Genomic DNA, 20,599 nt, shown 5'->3' with positions numbered 1-20,599 from the left:
AATGTTTTAGTAACTGGAGAAACCACAATGAACCCTTCGGCAAACGTGGGCCGAAGGCGGATACTAGCGTGACTGCATCATGTTCAACACTAGAACGCTATGAGACCAACGGCAGAGATATTTTGAATTCCCCCGCACGTGAAAGTATATCGAAGAGTTCAAAGACGATTCGTCCCTAAATACTGCTAGTGGACGACATTGCATTCATATAAAAAATGTTGCATTATCGTCTCTACAGTGATTGATTAAATGTCGTGTACAAAGTCTGAAAAAACTTTAGAAAAATATGTTTTAGATCATTAGAATTATAGAGAGTGGTGTGAAAAAACTACTACAAATATTTATCATCACGAAATAGGTTTTCAGAAATGTTGTTTCGTGATTTTCTGTATACTTCCATAGTGATCTTCTTGACCTGTATGGTATTCCTTAATTTCACTCTCGTTTGTTATTTTACTACGGACATACATGTAGTTACATCTGTAGGTCCCTGCATGCTTTCCACAGTTACAAAAACACTTTCTAAAGCACGTGTTTTTTTGTAACTGTTGAAAAAAAAACCTAACATGAGTAAAATAATATACCTCCCGTTTTGTAACATTGAAGCTTAAATCATCTAACATTATCCAAACAGAAAAATGATGATTTCACGATAGTCTTTCTATTGGGTGGCAGTAGTAGGCCCTGGAACATGGACAACATACATGTAGATGTATAAGCGTTATTGATTGCATGAGTTATCGTTCTTCCTTGTCAACTAGAGCGTGGTGGGTAGTTCCACGAAATAGGTTTTCAGAAATGTTGTTTCGTGATTTTCTGTATACTTCCATAGTGATCTTCTTGACCTGTATGGTATTCCTTAATTTCACTCTCGTTTGTTATTTTACTACGGACATACATGTAGTTACATCTGTAGGTCCCTGCATGCTTTTCCACAGTTACAAAAACACTTTCTAAAGCACGTGTTTTTTTTTTGTAACTGTTGAAAAAAAACACCTAACATGAGTAAAATAATATACCTCCCGTTTTGTAACATTGAAGCTTAAATTATCTAACATTATCCAATCAGAAAAATGATGATTTCACGATAGTCTTTCTATTGGGTGGCAGTAGTAGGCCCTGGAACATGGACAACATACATGTAGATGTATAAGCGTTATTGATTGCATGAGTTATCGTTCTTCCTTGCCAACTAGAGCGTGGTGGGTAGTTCCACGAAATAGGTTTTCAGAAATCGACGTTTGTCTGCTTTTAGAAAACGTACGCAAGTCGACCTACAGTACAGAGAGCGTGTATGTCGGCTGTAGGCTATCAACTCGTGTGGCTTTACGTCCGGCAAAGATAACAGGTGAGGTCGTTAGGTAATGGTAGTTTTGTGACACTGCCCATACAGTTATAGATACCACTGTATACAGTTTGGTTTCGTTTTCAGTTTTTGGTGGGTGTTGTGTCATAAACTGATTGCCCGATACGCTTAACCTGTGTGTTTTGATAACCACATCTCGAACACAGCGGACTGTCAATGTTATGATGACCTTTTAGATTTGTTCAATGTCCATGCGTAAAGGAATATACTGCATTGTGCTTACTTTAATTGACTCTATTTTTTTTCCACCAATTAATTAATTAAGCTTAGACTGTATACATATACACAAGGAGCGTACATATTTTACCACAGGATTTTGCAGTATACGGGGTATTTATATATGGGTTTGCCTAATTAGGGCTAATTAATTATATTCTTAGTGATAGAACTTGAAACTCCCGTGATTGGACATTGGTATTCATGAACAATTCAACATAAATAGGATATGTCTAACTTGGTAATTTCCATTAATCATGATAATGCACATTTAAATAACCACAACTCAAGTGGAAAGTCGATGGATTAGTACTATAAACTGGGTCATAATCAAGTTGTTCCCATTCAAATAAAAGCAGTCCTTTATTGATTTGTGTCAGGATCTTTCAATGACCATGACAGGGTCACAGAGGAGTGGGGCCCAATCGGGGAAATTTGGAATAGATGTTTTCCAGGTGACTGTGAATATATAGTTAGTTGCATGGCCCACAGGGGGTAGGCACGGACCTTCATCACAAAAAAATAATTGTCAGATAAAAAAAATTAGCCTCTCCTGAGTATGACTCGTCCCACAACTACATGTACAGTTGAGTGTAGACTAAAGGTTACACCCAAGTGCACTCCATTTGGACTTGGAGTGCACTCCATTTGGACTCCAGGTAAACTTGGAGTGCACTCCAAGTGGACTCCGAGTCTACCTGGAGTCCTATAAGACACCATGTCTGCCCCGGGTCTATAATCAGACTATATCATACATATTTGTATATATGTCTCTGATAGATATTAATACTTTGATGCTTTTAATATAATTTATTATAAATAAATAGATTTTTACAAATTACTTTTGTTCTGTTCATATTACTATTTACATTTGTTTAGTCTACTAGGAATATTTATTTTATTGTTAATACATGGTAATAATATGCCTACATGTTAAATCTATATTTATTAAGATCCATAAAATACAGTTATACAATTTATGCTATAATCAGGTTTTTATGAAAGTTAATTGCTTATTATTTCATATTTTATTTAAATGTAATTAAATTGTATTTCATTTTATTAAGGAAGTAAAAATTATTTCAATTAGAATATTTATTTCTGTACACATATCATGACTTTAAAGGAAGTTTAGATAATGTATCTATATTATGTTATTGATTATTCAAAATATTGAAAGTTTACAGTATTTAATGACTTATGTTTTTTTTAATAAGACATTCTCTACATGAAAGGAAAATATAACTACAGATATGTACTCAGTTCAGGCAAGTAATTATAAAATAAACATAATCAATATAGTTTATATAGGTTTATATTTTTAAATGTATTGTTAAAAAAATATACATTTACAACTGTAAATATTTACGAGCATTACCTGGTTAAAATAATGTTCTGACATAATGTACACACAAGTATGTAGTTCTGTACTACCCATAATAAATGACAGTATCTGTTATAATTGCTATTATTATTGGCCATGCATGACTGACTCTGGCCTGACCCACCTGAGAACTGTGCCAGGTGAGTTTTAGTAGCCAGCTACAGGTACTGTCCTGGGTTCACAGAAATACCTATGTCAATATTTGTCGTTGTATGGCTTCAAATGATGAAGCTGTGCAAAGCAGGGTGTGTAGCCTCAGGCCATCAGAACAGTAAAATTATCTCCTGACCTGAAGGAAAGGATTGTAGCTCTCCATCTGAGAGGCCTTAATCAGACCAAAATTATAAACGAAATACCGATATAATTAAGGTGGAAATGTCAAAATAAGCTGTAAAACCATTAACACTATTAAAATGAAGTTATTCTATACCGAAATTAGAAAGTAAAAATAAGTTGTTTCTTATTACATTGTAACCTGTCTAAACTGTAAGTCATTGAGACTAAACGTATTGGCCGGTTTATGCAGGTGTCCGGTATGTAGAGGTACAATGTTGAATGATATAAGTTCAGGAAAAACTAATGCAAATCAAATTAAGAAATGACGCAGTTCTTATCTTGTTATATTCGAAAATATAAAGACATTGCTTTAAAAAATAATTGTAAAGAAAGAGATTAAAGTAAAAAAAAAATCAGTATAATTCCCAATGGTATAATAAATGTAAATTCACCATTTCCCAAAACCAACCTATAGCCGTAATTAGTACACATTGTTCTCGTCCAGGAAATGGGATCATAATAGGAAATAGGAAACTGCCTGAGGTACAATTTGCCTCTGGGCAGTTGGACACTGGCAACCTATGTACCATTTACCTGTAAAACTTACCTGTTGGAACTACATCGTTTTCTATTCCTATTCAGTCAATATGTAACAGATACAGGTCATGAATGTACAATGGTTGTTCAAGACAATTATAAAATCATAAAGTGAAATGTTTAAACTTTAAAAAAAATTTCATAAGGTAAGCTGCAGTTAGTGTATGGAATGTTTGATAAGTATTTACTTAACTCATACATGAAAATTATATTAACCTATGGTGATTTACATTATAATTGACTTCTAATACCCTATACATACTTCCATTATAATATTAAAGACACAAAGTAAAAGTACCAGTTTGAAATAAAATATCTTTTGTTATTTTTTTTTTATATATATATGATAATGACTTATAACTGTTGTTGTAATAGTATTTTAATAGTAATGAACAATCATATCATTTCAAAAGTGTCAGATATAGACAGTCACATATTCTATATTACCTTGGTATATAGGTTAGCCCGAGTTTCCTCTGGCCCTGACACCATATACACCAGATATGGTGTCAGGGCCAGAGGAAACTCAGGCTAGGTAAAGGTAAGGTGTGACGACCAGTTTCCATTTAACAATTAAGGGAGTCTTTATCTAGTTAGATGACTGTGTACACCTGTCCTGATCTTCACACCTTATAAGGTAAACTTGGAGGAAGGGGTCATTATTGGGGTCAGTGTAAGTCTGTCTTTTCTCCACACCCCTGTAATCACGCTTGATATACAGGTAAATATTGATTCTGGAAGTGGGGAGTGGGGATGGGTGGGGGAGGGGGGACGGGATTGTATCTTACATAACAGTTAAAAGAACTCCATGTATGACCTGGATTTAATGAGGCAGGTATAACAAACAAACAAAAAACAGTTGGTTTACCATAACAAAAAAAACAAACAGTTGGTTTACCAAATGGAAAAGTAAGTCTGATGTTAAACTCTAAACAAAACTAGACATTGGATCCAGAATATGCTATCAAGGTGATAAAAAAAACAAGCTTTCTTTTGTATTGTATGTTAAGTAATACATATACTGTTGGAAGTAAAGTATTTGAAATATTAAAAACAGTAGTACTTTGAGTACAAGATAGTTCCGTACACATTCAGACTCTACATTTTGAGAGACCACAAACAACTTGCCAAATACATTTCTGTTTATTCCCAATTTCTTTTCATTTACGGCGTGGCTTGTTAAAATTCTTCAAATCAAAGGAATGCTGTCATATATTTTTCAACAAAGTGCCATATCTATTCAGTCACTTATATAGGGTTTTCTAATAAAAAAAATCAATTATATTAGATGCATTGTTTGTTAACCAAAATAAAAATGAACCAACAAAATTATATGATATATACAAAGATAAAACAGTAATACATATCTTATTGTTACATGTTTTAGGAGTCTTAATGTATATGAGTATACATCTATATATAAACATTATGTGTATATGTACTTGGTTACAGGTACATGTGATACATGTGTACCCAGGTAGAATTGGAGCCTGATAGGACTCCAGGTAAACTTGGAGTGCACTTGGAGTGCACTCCAAGTTTACCTGGAGTCCAAACGGAGTGCACTCCAAGTCCAAACGGAGTGCACTCGGAGTGCACTTTGTACCTGTCTGACAATGTACATGTCCTTGACAAGTATTCTTGTATAACAGGAGAGGAGAAAATGTAGCGGCCAGACTGGGGTTTGAACCCGGGACCTCCGAACCATATCCGATTTTTTTTGTTACGTAGGTCCACGCCTTCCTCCTGTGGCATGGCCCATATCCAATTTTTTTGTTCCGTAGGACCACGCCTACCCCATGTGGCATGGCCCATATCAGATTTTTTAAGGCCGATGCGACACTAGAAACCTGATTAGGACGACACTAGAAACCTTCTGATTAGGACGTACATAGATCTTTAAAGGTCCCTGGTCTGATGAATCTCCCATGTATGGAATTAGGACTTAGAAATGGAATCATGTTCCCCATGGTGCTGAGAGGCAAATCCCAAAATAGAAAAAATATTGTAGATGAATTTCTAAGAATAATCTTTTAATATGTTTTGAAAAATCTTTGGTTGCTGAATAATTCAGGTGAGCGATACAGACCCTCTGGGCCTCTTGTTTTAAGAGATACAATACACTGATGAGCTTCAGACTCTGGTAATATCAGGTCAACATTTAATTTTGAGGTAAATGTTTACCTCACTGTCATCAGAAAGTGCGATGGTTTTTGTCTGGTCCCTCCATAATATTGATCCTGCATTTATTTTTATTTATCCAGAAAAAAAGGAATTTGATTCAATGTGATGAAACTGTATAGGCACCTGTCTGTTTTTATAATGGACCCTAAGCTATAACTACAAGCCATTTTCTCCTAAGGTTTAGTATTAAATCAATTAAATATTATCAAGAATCACCAGACCAAGTCACCCTCCCCAAGGAAGAAAACAGCGCTCTTAATATTAGTGAGAATCACCAGTCCATGTCCCCCTCCCCCAGGAATAATATATTAGTAAGAATCACTAGTCTGAGCCCCCCTCCCTCAGAAATAAATCCTAGTCCCATGTGCTGTTGTATATGAGATTTTGTTAAGAATATGAATTTAATCAAATAATATTGAGACACGTTTGAAAATTTTCACTTTTGTTTTAGATTCTTCACCGCAACAGAGAAAAATGGTACAAATCAGATTGATTGTCTCCCTTGCATTTCTGCCTTATCTGAGTATGGCTTTAGAGAACTCCAACAATCATATGTATGGCGACTGCCTTCACTCCAAAGGACCCAGATTTAGCCCAAGTCCTCAGTGGCCAGATAGTCCACACATGGCAGGGGCCAGCATGTTAGTGTTTAGGTGTACAGTCAATACAACATTGACTCCAAGCTTCAACGTAACATGGACTAAAGATGGAGAAGTGATCCAGCCTTCGGACCAATATCCTTTATATTCATGTCTGGAAATGTTCAGTCCTATTTTACCGTCAGTTAGCAATTAGCAACCAAGACATAAGCTTTGGCTCAATGTATGAGTGGGCTTACTGCAGGGAAATGAAACTTCCAGGTATGGGCTTATTGTCAGACATCTTTGCTTATTGTCAGACATCATAACTTATTGCCAGACATGAATTAATTGTCAGACATGAATTAATTGTCAGACATGATATAATTGTCAGGCATTGGCTTATTGTCTCACTTTGGTTTATTGTCAGGTATGGGTTTATTGTCAGGTATGGGTTTATTGTCAGGTATGGGTTTATTGTCACGTATGCGTTTATTGTCAGGTATGGGCTTATGTTGTCGCATATTGGCTTCAGTCATGGGTTTTTGTCAGTATCCGGCTTATTGTCATGTATGGGGTTATTGTCATGTATCGGGTTATTGTTAGGTATCAGGTTATTGTTAGGTATCAGGTTATTGTTAGGTATCAGGTTATTGTTAGGTATGGGGTTATTGTTAGGTATCAGGTTATTGTTAGGTATGGGGTTATTGTTAGGTATCAGGTTATTGTTAGGTATGGGGTTATTGTTAGGTATGGGGTTATTGTTAGGTATCAGGTTATTGTTAGGTATGGGGTTATTGTTAGGTATCAGGTTATTGTTAGGTATCAGGTTATTGTTAGGTATCAGGTTATTGTTAGGTATGGGGTTATTGTTAGGTATGGGGTTATTGTTAGGTATGGGGTTATTGTTAGGTATGGGGTTATTGTTAGGTATCAGGTTATTGTTAGGTATCAGGTTATTGTTAGGTATCAGATTATTGTTAGGTATGGGGTTATTGTTAGGTATGGGGTTATTGTTAGGTATCGAGTTATTGTTAGGTATGGGGTTATTGTTAGGTATCAGGTTATTGTTAGGTATCAGGTTATTGTTAGGTATCAGGTTATTGTTAGGTATCAGGTTATTGTTAGGTATCAGGTTATTGTTAGGTATCAGGTTATTGTTAGGTATCAGGTTATTGTTAGTTATCAGGTTATTGTTAGGTATGGGGTTATTGTTAGGTATCAGGTTATTGTTAGGTATCAGGTTATTGTTAGGTATCAGGTTATTGTAAGGTATGGGGTTATTGTTAGGTATCAGGTTATTGTTAGGTATCAGGTTATTGTTAGGTATGGGGGTATTGTTAGGTATCGGGTTATTGTTAGGTATGGTGTTATTGTTAGGTATCAGGTTATTGTTAGGTATGGGGTTATTGTTAGGTATCAGGTTATTGTTAGGTATCAGGTTATTGTTAGGTATCAGGTTATTGTTAGGTATCAGGTTATTGTAAGGTATGGGGTTATTGTTAGATATGGGGTTATTGTTAGGTATCGGGTTATTGTTAGGTATCAGGTTATTGTTAGGTATCGGGTTATTGTTAGGTATCAGGTTATTGTTAGGTATCAGGTTATTGTTAGGTATCAGGTTATTGTTAGTTATCAGGTTATTGTTAGGTATCGGGTTATATATTGTCATGTATCAGGTTAATGCCAGGTATTGGATTAATGTCTGGTATGTGCTTGTTAAGAGGCATGACCCTATTGCAGGATTGATAAGTACATGTTAAATTTAGAGTTATGCATTTTGATCAAGTTGGTTTATTGAAATAATAATTTTTTTTTACATTTTTAGCTCACCTGGTCCGAAGGACCAAGGTGAGCTTATGCCATACCGTTGCGTCCGTCGTCCGTCGTCCGTCGTCCGTCCGTCGTCTGTCGTCCGTCCGTCCGTCAACAATTGACTTCTTCTTCATAACCACTGATCAGAATTTGACCAAATTTTGTCAGAAGTATCCCTATGGGGTGTGGACTCAAAATTGTACAAATGGTGGGGCTGACCCCCCAGGGGTCTGAGGGGCGGGGCCAAAAGGGGTCAATTTGATTCTATTAATATAAATGACTTCTTCTCTGAAACCAAGCAAAGGATATCGCTCCTATTTGCCTGGTAGCATCACTATGGGGTGAGGATTCAAAATTGTACAAATGGTGGGGCTGACCCCCTGGGGGCCTGAGGGGCGGGGCCAAAATGGGTCAATATACCTATATTGATATTAACGACTTCTTCTCTGAAACCAAGCAATGGATATTGCTCATATTTGCCTGGTAGCATCACTATGGGGTGGGGATTCAAAATTGTACAAATGATGGGACTGACCCCCTGAGTGCCTGATGGGCGGGGCCAAATGTGGTCAATTGGGCTATATTGATATAAACGACTTCTTCTCTGAAACCGAGCAATGAATATTGCTCATATTTGCCTGGTAGCATCACTATAGGGTGGGGATTCAAAATTGTACAAATAGTGAGGCTGACCCCAAGGGGGCCTGAGGGGTGGGGCCAAGAGGGGTCAATTTGGCTAAATTGATATGAACAACTTCTCTTCTGAGACCAAGCAATTGATGTTGCTCATATTTGACTGTGAGCATCACTATGGGGTGGGGATTCAAAATTGTACAAATGGTGAGGCTGACCCCAAGGGGGCCTGAGGGGTGGGGCCAAGAGGGGTCAATTTGGCTAAATTGATATGAACAACTTCTCTTCTGAAACCAAGCAATTGATATTGCTCATATTTGACTGTGAGCATCCCTTTGGAGTCGGAATTCAAAATTGTACAAATAGTGGGGCCGACCTCCCTTGGGGCTGAGAGGCGGGGCCAAGAGGGGTCATTTTGGCAGATTTGACATAAACAACTTTTTCTCTGAAACTAAGCAATGGATATCTCTAATATTTGACTGGTAGCATTCCCTTGAGTTAAGGATTCAAAATTGAACAAATGATGGGGCCCACCCCCTTGGGGCTGAGGGGCGGGGCCAAAAGGGGTTAATTTAGTTAAATTGATATAAACAACTTCTCTGAAACTAATCAATGGTTATGGGGTTGGGATTCAAAATTGTACAAATTTTAGGGTTGACCCCACCAAGGGGCTGAGGGGTGGGGCCAAAAGGGGTCAATTTGGCTAAATTGATATGAACAACTTCTTCTCTGAAACAGCTCATATTTGACTGGTAGCATTCTTTTGGGTAAGGATTCAAAATTTTATAAAGGAAGGAACTGACCTCCCGGGTGCAGAGGGCGGGGTCAAAAGGGGTCAATTGGTTTAAACAACTTCTTTTCTGAAACTAAGCAATGGATATCACTCACATTTGTGTGGTATCATCCCTAAGGGGTTGCGCCAAAAGTCAATTTCATTTCATGAATTAATGCATTTTTTTGGCATACCTCACATACCCATATAAAATGCCTGATATATTGACATAGCAATACCAGTGACAAATATACTTAATCATCATTCTTGTTTCATATATCATGAAATCCAGATGAGCGATACAGGCCCTCTGGGCCTCTTGTTATATTTTCTTGTGTAATACTTTTAAATTATCTTTACACTGTTGATGTATACATTGATTTGGAAGTATTTTCTACGATAATACTTAACTTTGTTTTTGAGATAATTGATGCCCCCCCCCCCCCCCAATTGTCCCCCCACCCCCACTCCCCCCAACGGTATTGTAATAACTAACTATTCAACCATTGTATGTGTGTATAATATATCATTTTAAACATAACAGCTGAGTTTCTAGTAATTAAAAGAACCTTAGAGATCACAAAAAAAATGTCTTAAGGTCCTTAACAACAGTACTGCTCGTTTTGAAATGGAAAACCAGGTTCTGAACATCTGGCCACCTTTGATCAATTCTGACCAGGGATTGTATGCTTGCACTGTCAGGGATGGTGTCGGCCAAACGTGTACATATAGCAGATATGAAACTGTTGTCCGTAAGTATACAGTTTTTTAGGTCACCTGAGACGAAGTCATAAGTGACCTATTCTAATCGCCTTTTGTCTGTCATCGTTCGTTGTCCATCTGTAAACAATTTACATTTTCAACTTCTTCTCCAAAACCCCTAAACCAAATTCAATGAAATTTGGCAGGAAACTTCCATGGCCAAATGTCAACCAAAATTGTGAATTATATGGTCCCCACCCCCCAGGCTGGGCCAATAAGGGTCAAATTGATTAAAATTTCAAAAATCTTTTTCTCAACTTCCAGATATGGTAGAATCAAATACACAAATACTCTTTACTGATAGAAAGATCTTAAAGTGCTTTACCAAAATTGTGAATTTCATGACCCTTGGGTCTCACTTTTGTCCCTGGAGAGGGGGTAAACTTTACTATAGTTTATATAGGGAAATCACATTTTCACTATCATTTGTTTCATTTCTATTGGAATTCATTCTAACTTAATTGGTTAACATTATCAGCATAGGATTACAGTTTGATGGTATGGACATGTTGGTCCTGACTGAACCCCAGGGGCTGGTGGGCAGGGTGAAAAAGGGTCAAATTTACAGAAATATTTCAAAACTCAGGTGACCGAAACATGAATTTTGTAGAACAAGATTTTGACTTGTGAGGATATTAACAAGCAGAGCTTTCCTTTAAAGTTGTCAATTTTGAAAGAAATATTTGTCTAAAATGAGATTTTAGAAGACATAAAAATAAAACCAGAAATTTGGCTGTACATATGTACACAGGCAAAACAACTACCTGTAGAATCACACAGACATGAACCTTTGTAGTATTTCAATAACTGAAATATTATCAATAAATGTATAGAGTCAAAATTCATTAGCTCGCACTTGGACAATTAAATCACAGACCTTTTCTAACTCAAAATATTCTTCTTTTTGTTTTGTTATTGCTTTATGGCTCATCAACAGTAAGACTCATTAAGAACCAAATAGAACTAGAAATAAAAACATGCGCAAAAATCAATTATACCATTTTAGACAAAGGTGAATAAATCAATAATTAACAATTCTTTAAGTATATCAAAATGTTTTTATATTTATAATATTAATTATTATTTATTACTAATGATATTATTCGATATAATGCATAACATTATATTAATTAAATATTAACACTATAATCCTGATAAAGTTGTTGTTAATTTATTTCATTCCATTGTCTTGTTTTGCAGCGGTTACTCCTGCAGACGCACCAAGTATCGTGGGGACATCTCCAGTGAACGGGGTCAAGGCCGTTTCTCTGGGAGACAGCACCCAGATTAGCTGTACAATGACAATAGGTTCATCACTGTGGGAGGTAACTAATTCAATAGTGAAAATGAAAAATTAAACTGATAATTCAATAGTGAAAATAAAAAATTTGTTTGCTAAATCTTTTAAACCAAACAAAAAAATTTGTGTTAAAAAGATTAGAATCTAGTATAATTTTTTATTTTTATTTATTTGTTTTATATGGGGTAAACATTCATGTGAGGCACACACAAAACTAGTGTATATTTGTACAAATCAGTAGTTCTATTATATTCTGCCATCTCCTACAAAACAAGATCCTTTGGTTCACCATAGTTAGAGCAGAGTAGTCATAACTGGAATGTTTGGTTCTGATCAAACACTCTAGTCCAGTGATAAGGCTTACATGTGTTTTGTAGTGAACAGTTTTTAATCCATCAGAGGATTCCCCGGTGAATTGACACTCCATTATAAAAACAATGTTACACTGATCCAAATCTGAAGGCTTCAATCCCGAGATATACAGGTAAACATTTCCAGTTATCAGCTGGGTCATGGGAAATGTTTTATCAGTTTAAACTTGCAGGTCATTAAAAAAATGCTTGCAAGATTAGAAATGTTTTATTTACAACAGTATGATAGGGAAACTGTTATCAGATAAATATTGTAAATATTCTAGACCTTGATCTATTAACCCTAAACACTGTGTTATAATGCTCCCAGCATAGAAGTTTAGCGGGAAAACTCGAATCACTGTCTGTCAAACCACAGGGCCACGTCACTATCGTATCATTTTGTAAACTGTTAATATGCCTACCCTACGACTCATAACCTGTGTCACGGCCCTGTGGTCAAACTGTGTGTCCTTAGCTTGTAGACAATTTTGGACATTTGTTCAAGGTTTTCAAACTTTGTGTCCATGTAGACAAATCTGGACAATTTTCACATTTTATCAAACTCTGTGTCCATGTAGACAAATCTGGATGTAGTTGTTATATTTTGAATTTCTTCATCTACACAAAATGTGCCACTGATCTTTTAACTGTGGTTGTTTTGTGGGAGTTACTTCCCTTTAATTGTTAACATTACTGATATTTTTTACATAAGCACAATCCTACCACTATAAGTACACCCCAACCTTTTTTCAGGAAATGAGGATCTGTGTGTTAAACATATAAAAAGATCCTTATACTTCATGGATCATTTAATAATCTGTCATTATTTGTTTTCAGTATATAAAAGAAGTCAATGAAAAAAACTATTTTCCACACAGATTACATGTGTACATGGTTTTATTAAGCATACCCCCCCCCCCCCCCCCACCCCTTTTGTGCAAATTTGTGTGCTTATAAGTTCAAATACAGTAATAGTTTTTTGTGAAAAATCCAGTCTAATAATCACACAATGTGTTTAAAATCTACAGTGTATATTATTAGATACATTTTTCAACATTTGCTTACAAAATGTAATGGCAATAATGCTGGCACATCAGAGGTTTATCTTGTTGAAAGTTTTTTACCAAAATTTTTGAAATCATACACTGTAATCAAGACGAAGGGAGACTCATGCACACAATTTGAATTTATAGGTATTACAGATATTTTCTGGTGTGGTTGGCTGGTTGTTTACATTTCATTTGAATCATTAAGGAACTGAGAAATTTTTCCTGGATAACACATACATGTATATATAAAAGTGACAAAATTCCAACTAACTAAAATGCACAATAACATGTTTATTTTTATGGTTTTGAAGCAATTATGGAAAAGTATAAATACACCCTGGATTTCATTTTAGTGTAGTGAGATGTATTGTTCGTTAATTCAGGATATCACCAAACATCACTCTCTGATAAAAGTTGAAAACAAAGCTTCCATTGCCAAGAAAATATTTTCTGTACCTGTTCCCCTAATTGTTTATATTTTGTGTTTTAGCTGGGACGATGGTGGAAACGAAATGGAACCAAATTGAATGACACTTCTCACTACACTTGGGACAATTTGAGCCATGAGAATGGCAGGAGGGAACTGATTCTAAACATCACCAATGTGACAGTCAGTATAGAGTAATATAACCTATTACTCCTGTGTGTAGACAGAGAAATAGAATCTATAACTCCTGTTTGATGTGGATCGAGAAATAGAATATTGAGAAATAGAATATATCACTTCTTGGTGATGATGACAGAGAAATAGAATCTATTACTCCTGGGTCGTGTACCAGTTCTATTATCAAGGTCGGATACAGGATTCAGTTAGAGGGGGCATGCCAAAATAGGGGTGGGGGGGTACTCATGTATTTCATGATAGATTCATACAATTTTAGCCCCCCCCCCCCCCCTTAAATCCACCAGTGATTATATATCCCAGAGCTATTAAGTATTTATTTTGAAAAAAAATATCAATAATTTGCATTTAATTTACCCCTCTTTTTTAACTTTTTTTTTTGTCACAAGAGTGAAGACTTTGGTGAATATACATGTGTGGCAGAAAATAGTTACGGTACAGATAATAGGACGATCACCTTACAGCAATACCAGCCAGGTAAGGGTGATAGGGGACACAAACAGGGTGTTTAAGTGTTCGTTTGTCAGACAGTTTTCTGGTCAAACAAAATCATAATGTATTAATACAATGCACATGTTAAATGCAAAACTACATATTTTATGTAATTTTTAAAATTTATCCTGAATTGTAAATCAAATCTTTTTAATATTTAATCCCAATTATTTCCGTCCTTCATCTGTCCACATCTCTGATATATGGTTTCAGATGCTGGGGAGGTGTTGTCGACATGGCAGATCGCTGTGATAGCAGCCGGTGGAGGTTTAGTCATTGTCCTGCTGGTCGTCGTCATGGTAATCAGAGTAAAATGTAGGAAGGACGCGGTGGATTGGCCACTTCTGGATCCAGAGAATTATGATGGTAAGCCTTTGTGCTTAGTACGACTGTTACATGTTACCCAGAGTACCTAGGTATGTCTTGGATTGGAATGACAATAACAAAACAGTTAATACAAAGAACAGTAATAATACCAAAGGGGCAAAGTTCACACACGTTTGATTTAATCAGGTACGTTTTATAAAGGTCAAATATGTCCAGTATCTGTAACTATGACAGCCCCAGTTACTTGGACCAGAATTCTGTAACTATGACATCCCTAGTAACTTGGGCCAGAATTCTGTAACTATGACATCCCTAGTAACTTGGGCCAGAATTCTGTAACTATGACAGCCCTAGTAACTTGGGCCAGAATTCTGTAACTATGACAGCCCTAGTAACTTAGGCCAGAATTCTGTAACTATGATAGCCCTAGTAACTTGGGCCAGAATTCTGTAACTATGACATCCCTAGTAACTTGGGCCAGAATTCTGTAACTATGACATCCCTAGTAACTTGGGCCAGAATTCTGTAACTATGACATCCCTAGTAACTTGGGCCAGAATTCTGTAACTATGACAGCCCTAGTAACTTGTGCCAGAATTCTGTAACTATGACAGCCCTAGTAACTTGGGCCAGAATTCTGTAACTATGATAGCCCTATTAACTTGGGCCAGAATTCTGTAACTATGACATCCCTAGTAACTTGGGCCAGAATTCTGTAACTATGACAGCCCTATAGTAACTTGGGCCAGAATTCTGTAACTATGACAGCCCTAGTAACTTGGGCCAGAATTCTGTAACTATGACAGCCATAGTGTATGTTATTGTTTACCTGGGATGTGAGATATCACACATTTGTTATATTTTCAGGTATATGAAAAATTGCTAACCTTCACCATGATGTAATATCCAAATTTGGCAAAAATGTTTGATGGATTTTAAAGGCAAACAAATTTTATTTTTGTGTGATTTTAAGCATTATTATAATGGTATACCACTACACTATTTTTAGTTTGTCCAACTCTTTTTTGTTTGGAAATTCTGGACTTTATAATGATATGTAATTTGATTCCTTGAATGGCACTTTGATTTGACAACTTTTGATAGAGTTATTGCCCTTTGTTTCCCCCTCTTCCAATAACCTCTATAAACCGTTGTAGGAGTTCTGACCTTGACATGACCTTGTACTTTGTCTATGTTGATTTTATTTCGTATAAGAATGTAACATCATGTTTGGTATGCGATTGACAAATATTGTTCCTCCTCGAGGTTATAAATATCTGTAAACATACTTATTTCAGCGTGCTCAAATTTTAGCGCAAAAACATATTTCAGCGTGCTCAAATTTTAGCGCAAAAACAAATTAAAACAAATTAGCGCAATGATAAATTAGTGGACAGACAAAGCTTGCCATATAAAATGAGCATTGTAGATTTAACAAAATTCCTTCAGTGCAAAAATCGCAAAAATAAATTTACTGGTAAAATATGTACATTTATATAGTTTTCCAATGACTAAAACTTCTATAAATCATAAAAGATATCAAATCCTATGATCTTTGGTAGACCTGTGATTACACTGTACATAATTGTATTACTACACCTACCGGTGACCCCATGACCTGAATATATAATATATACCCAGGTTACATGTGATTACACTGTACATAATTGTATTACTTGTGTCATTGTGTTACGCTCAGATTGCTTGTTGTACTTGTAGTACCTGGCTATCAACTGGAGTACGACGTTTTCATTTCCTACAGCAGTGAAGATGAAGAGTGGGTGAAATCTAAACTCTTCACGGAGCTTCTCAACATGGGCTATAATGTCAACATAGATTTCAAAGACTTTGTACCAGGTAATTCTATGTCACCTAATCACAATGGTAAAAGATCTCATACAGAAAATTTACGGCAAAATTTTCGGCTAAATAAAATTTATTACTTGGTTCTCTGACCAATTTTTCTAAAAACGAGACGAGGGAGGGAGTTATTTTTTTTATGATATTCTATTGGTGGAAAAAAAACATTAGGGCATTATTTTTCTTTATTTTTCAAACCAATCATTATCTATTTTCATTAAGCTGCTTCAAAATGTGGGAAACAATGATCTATCATGGTTCTTTGCCTTTGCTTCACATTAATGAACATGTACTCTAACTTAATGGATATTACTGGAGAGAGGTTTGCTGGTGATGCCATTTTACAAACATTTTTCTCTCGAAGAATAATGAGGGAGATTTTTTTATTCAGCCATGAATAATATATGGGGAAAAAAATTAAAATAGATAATATACAGGGTAAGCCCATTTTAATTTGGTTTTAAGAAAGAATATTAGAAATGTCTGCCTCTTTAGTGGGTTTCTCCAGCACCAGATTTATAGGAATTTATTCCAGAAAGAAAATACTTGTTTGAATATTGAGCATTTCTTTAGAAGTGTTTTCATTTGAAGATATTTGGTAAGAAAATATCAATAAAATACACATTTGTAACAAAGTTCCTTCATCCATACAGGGATGGCCATTGCAGAAAATGTCATGGATTCCATCTATAAAAGCCGCAAGACCATCGTCCTGATGTCTAAAAATTTCCTCAGATCCATGTGGGGGCAGTTTGAACTACAACAGGCACACAACAAAGCTATTGCACAGGTCAGAGTTCAAGGTCATATTATATGTTAATGTCACAATCCATATTATATCTCTTAATTTTATTTTGATTAAACTTCATGTACTATTTAAAACACAAACACCTTGAATAATTGATATATCACTCTGGTTGATGATCTCTTTATAAACAATATAAAATGCATGTTTCATCATTCTTACTGGATACATTTATGAATGGCTGCCATTTCATAGAACATAGAACTTCACAACAAAGAAGTAGTGTCGGCTTAGTGCTCAGTAGTGGTGTACCGATTCACTGATGCATCGTCTATCCTTGATTTGTATCGCGATACTTGAAAAGGTGTAGTTATCTCCCTTGACCAACGTTAGCTTACGCTTTGTAGTAAACAACATGGCTGACAGGGCCATTCTAGTGGCTTATAAAGCTGCCTGTTGGAGTTCTTTCAAATCCAAATTATCTAAATTCAAGAACGCTTTGTGGGACTCTAATATTCCGGAAATACCACAAACAAAACATGACCACTGTTTGATGGAATATCAGATATCTGATGGGTCATCAGCTTCTCATATATCGCGATATGTATCGTATCGTGACCCCTGTATCGCGATATGTATCGTATCGTGACCCCTGTATCGCGATATGTATCGTATCGTGACCCCTGTATTGCAATAAATTTGTATCGCTACCCACCTTGCGATTCACAGCTCTAGTGCTCAGCATTTTGGAAGTGGAATGACTAGTTTCAGTATTATCTGACTGGGTGGGGTGTCCTGCTGGATGTCTTTGGCAGTATGCTTCAGTGAAGTAGCACATACATAAGCCTCATGCATGGATCTCGCACACCGGGGAGGCCATCCTTAAATGACCTTAGCTGTTGATAGTATGTTAAACAATACTAAACCTAAATTTAACAAAAGTTTTTGGGCATTAGATTTAAGTATTTTCTTTCCTGTTATTCCATCTGTGTGGCATCTCCATTTCATTCCTACAAGAAGTAGTATATTCATCATATGTGAATCTTGGGTATGGAATGGTTTATACTAAAATCAAAAATATTGAACTTAGAGATATGAACTTTAAGATTCATATTCAGATAATTTCATCTCGATGACCATTTCAGAGAAAGGATGTGCTGATTCTTATCAAATATGACAAGTGTAAGGTTCCAGGGAAGTTAATGGGGAAAACATTCCTGGACTGGACTGATACATCTATACAACCACACTTCTGGCAGCGACTGCAGGATGCAATCGGAGACCCTGTCAACTATGCAGAAATTAATCAGCGTCCTGTTCCGGCAGACCAACTTCCTGTTCCGGCAGACCAACTTCCTGTTCCTGAAGACCAACTTCCTGTTCCTGCAGACCAACTTCCTGTGACGAAGCAGGATAACAAAAACACTGATGAAGTAAAAGTTGACAAAGAAAACAAGAAAAATTTAGAAAATAATGAAGAAAACGTTCATATGAGACAAAAAAAGAAAAGACAGAAAATGGAAGAGTGTGATCAGATGAATGAGGAGGACATGGAAGGAATGAGGATGAGCCAGGAGGAAAGGATGCAGCTGATTATCTAACTGTGAAAGGATTATCCTATAAGTTAGGAGTTTATATTATCTTATATTGACAGTTTCCAGAGAACTTTGTCTGAGAACCAGACCCCATTCTCATCAGTGTCCCAAATTGAAGGAAATTTTCCATAGGAATTAAGGCACTATACAGAATTTAAAATTTTGAAGCTTAGGAATTTCATTAAGGAATATTGATGAAATTCAATCCAGATCCCGTTAGTAAGAGCAAGAGCTAATTACAAAGATTAATTTTTGTACATGTTCATATTAATTTCCTCTTTTTTTCATATTTTTATGATATTTTAATGATTTTGATGGAGAGAAAATATTTGAGAAAAGCAAAGGTCCAAGTCAAAAGTCCAGGTCAATTGAAATTTAGTAATAGTATATTTCAAATAATTAAAACAGTTTGACACTGTTAATATCATAGGGATCAAAAAAGATATCAACTGAACTAAGGTCAAGGTCGCAGCAAATAAACAAAAACTCATTTCAACAATGTTCTAGGTCGTTTGTTATCAGGTCAATGTCAAAGATGTTGGTGTAGAAAAGACGTTATTGTTATGAAACAAAGTTGGTTGGTATTATAATGATAATCCACCGACTTTCATAATTTCAAATGTTATTACCATAAACATGTTTAGGTGATGTAGTTGTTGATGTTTTTATTTCAATATTATTTTTGGATTTATTTCTTTAGAAACTGTTTTAACAACATGTAATTGAATAAATAATGCTGTTTTGTCCGTAGTGTTACTAACATTTCCTGTTTAATAAATTGTACTGATATATTCATGCAGTAACATACGTCACATAGATATTTATTGTCACATACATAATGTGTCTTAATGCTAACATTAGTCTTACGTCAATGTATTACAAATACAGAACTTACAAAATAAAGTGTAACTTCTTTATCTTGAACTTGAAGACCCTGCTTAGCTCGAAGTAAAAAATTCAGTCCCCACATTAAAGAATCTATATAACATATACTTGGTTATCTTGAAGTTTTTTCATGACCCCACTGACGTCGAAATAACAAGATTTGACTATAATGAACTTAATGAAACAGGTTTTTCCCTGTAGTTTTGTTATCCAGAGTCCCAAGGGCTCTCGGATGTGAAAATTCAGAGTCCCATTTTGAAATCCAGAAGTTCATTTACATTTTAAAATTGACAAAATCATGGTAAAGCAGTTCCAGCACCCAAATTGGTCATCAGGCATTAAGTAATAAAATACAAACTCAACTAGATACTAGTGTCAATTGAAATTGTTATGGCAGTGTTTGATTACAACACATCCCAAGGAAGCACAGACATTTAGTTTGGGAGTCCTTTATGTTTCTTTTGTGTCTAAGATGCAGGAAAAACCCTGACGAAATGCAAGGCTGCTAATATGTTTTTTGTCCTTGTTTTAACCATATTTTTGTGTTGAATATTTTATATTTTTCTGTGTTGCTTATGGATCTTATGAATTTCTGAAACCGTAATGTGCATTTATATTTTTATGATGATGTAGTATTTTAATTACTTGGATTTTTTGGGAATTTTTAAAGAAAAGACAGTTGTAATTTTACCTCTTGAAATTCTTATTTTCTGATAGCTGATATTTGACAACAAAAAATGTCATTTCAAATGTCAGTAGCTCATAACTAGATGTTGAAATGTTCAATT

The 20,599-nt window shown here is 35.6% G+C and overlaps 1 protein-coding gene across 1 annotated transcript; it reads left to right on the top strand.

The window, feature by feature from the left end:
• Positions 1-1,200: 1,200 nt before the first annotated feature.
• LOC117317632 (interleukin-18 receptor accessory protein-like) lies at positions 1,201-20,162 on the top strand. The gene is made up of 10 exons (XM_033872487.1): positions 1,201-1,348; positions 6,475-6,757; positions 10,437-10,573; positions 11,784-11,908; positions 13,776-13,895; positions 14,297-14,384; positions 14,613-14,765; positions 16,446-16,583; positions 17,240-17,376; positions 18,477-20,162. The coding sequence occupies exons 2-10, from the start codon at positions 6,498-6,500 to the stop codon at positions 18,930-18,932; spliced, it is 1,614 nt and encodes a 537-aa protein (XP_033728378.1). The 5' UTR covers positions 1,201-1,348; positions 6,475-6,497; the 3' UTR covers positions 18,933-20,162.
• Positions 20,163-20,599: the final 437 nt, after the last annotated feature.

Source organism: Pecten maximus, chromosome 19 (genome assembly GCF_902652985.1).
Source record: "Pecten maximus chromosome 19, xPecMax1.1, whole genome shotgun sequence".
Taxonomy (NCBI): domain Eukaryota; kingdom Metazoa; phylum Mollusca; class Bivalvia; order Pectinida; family Pectinidae; genus Pecten; species Pecten maximus.
Note: the sequence above shows the minus strand (reverse complement) of the source record. Positions and strands in the feature narration are given on the sequence as shown.

What these genes read in the sequence shown, in the direction of transcription:
- LOC117317632 (XM_033872487.1), top strand. Translation starts at nt 6,498, where the DNA reads ATGGTACAAATCAGATTGATTGTCTCCCTTGCATTTCTGCCTTATCTG. An exon ending in GTGATCCAGCCTTCGGACCA is followed by an intron (nt 6,758 to 10,436) that starts ATATCCTTTATA and finishes TAACAACAGTAC; the next exon opens with TGCTCGTTTTGAAATGGAAA. An exon ending in CTTACAGCAATACCAGCCAG is followed by an intron (nt 14,385 to 14,612) that starts GTAAGGGTGATA and finishes ATATGGTTTCAG; the next exon opens with ATGCTGGGGAGGTGTTGTCG.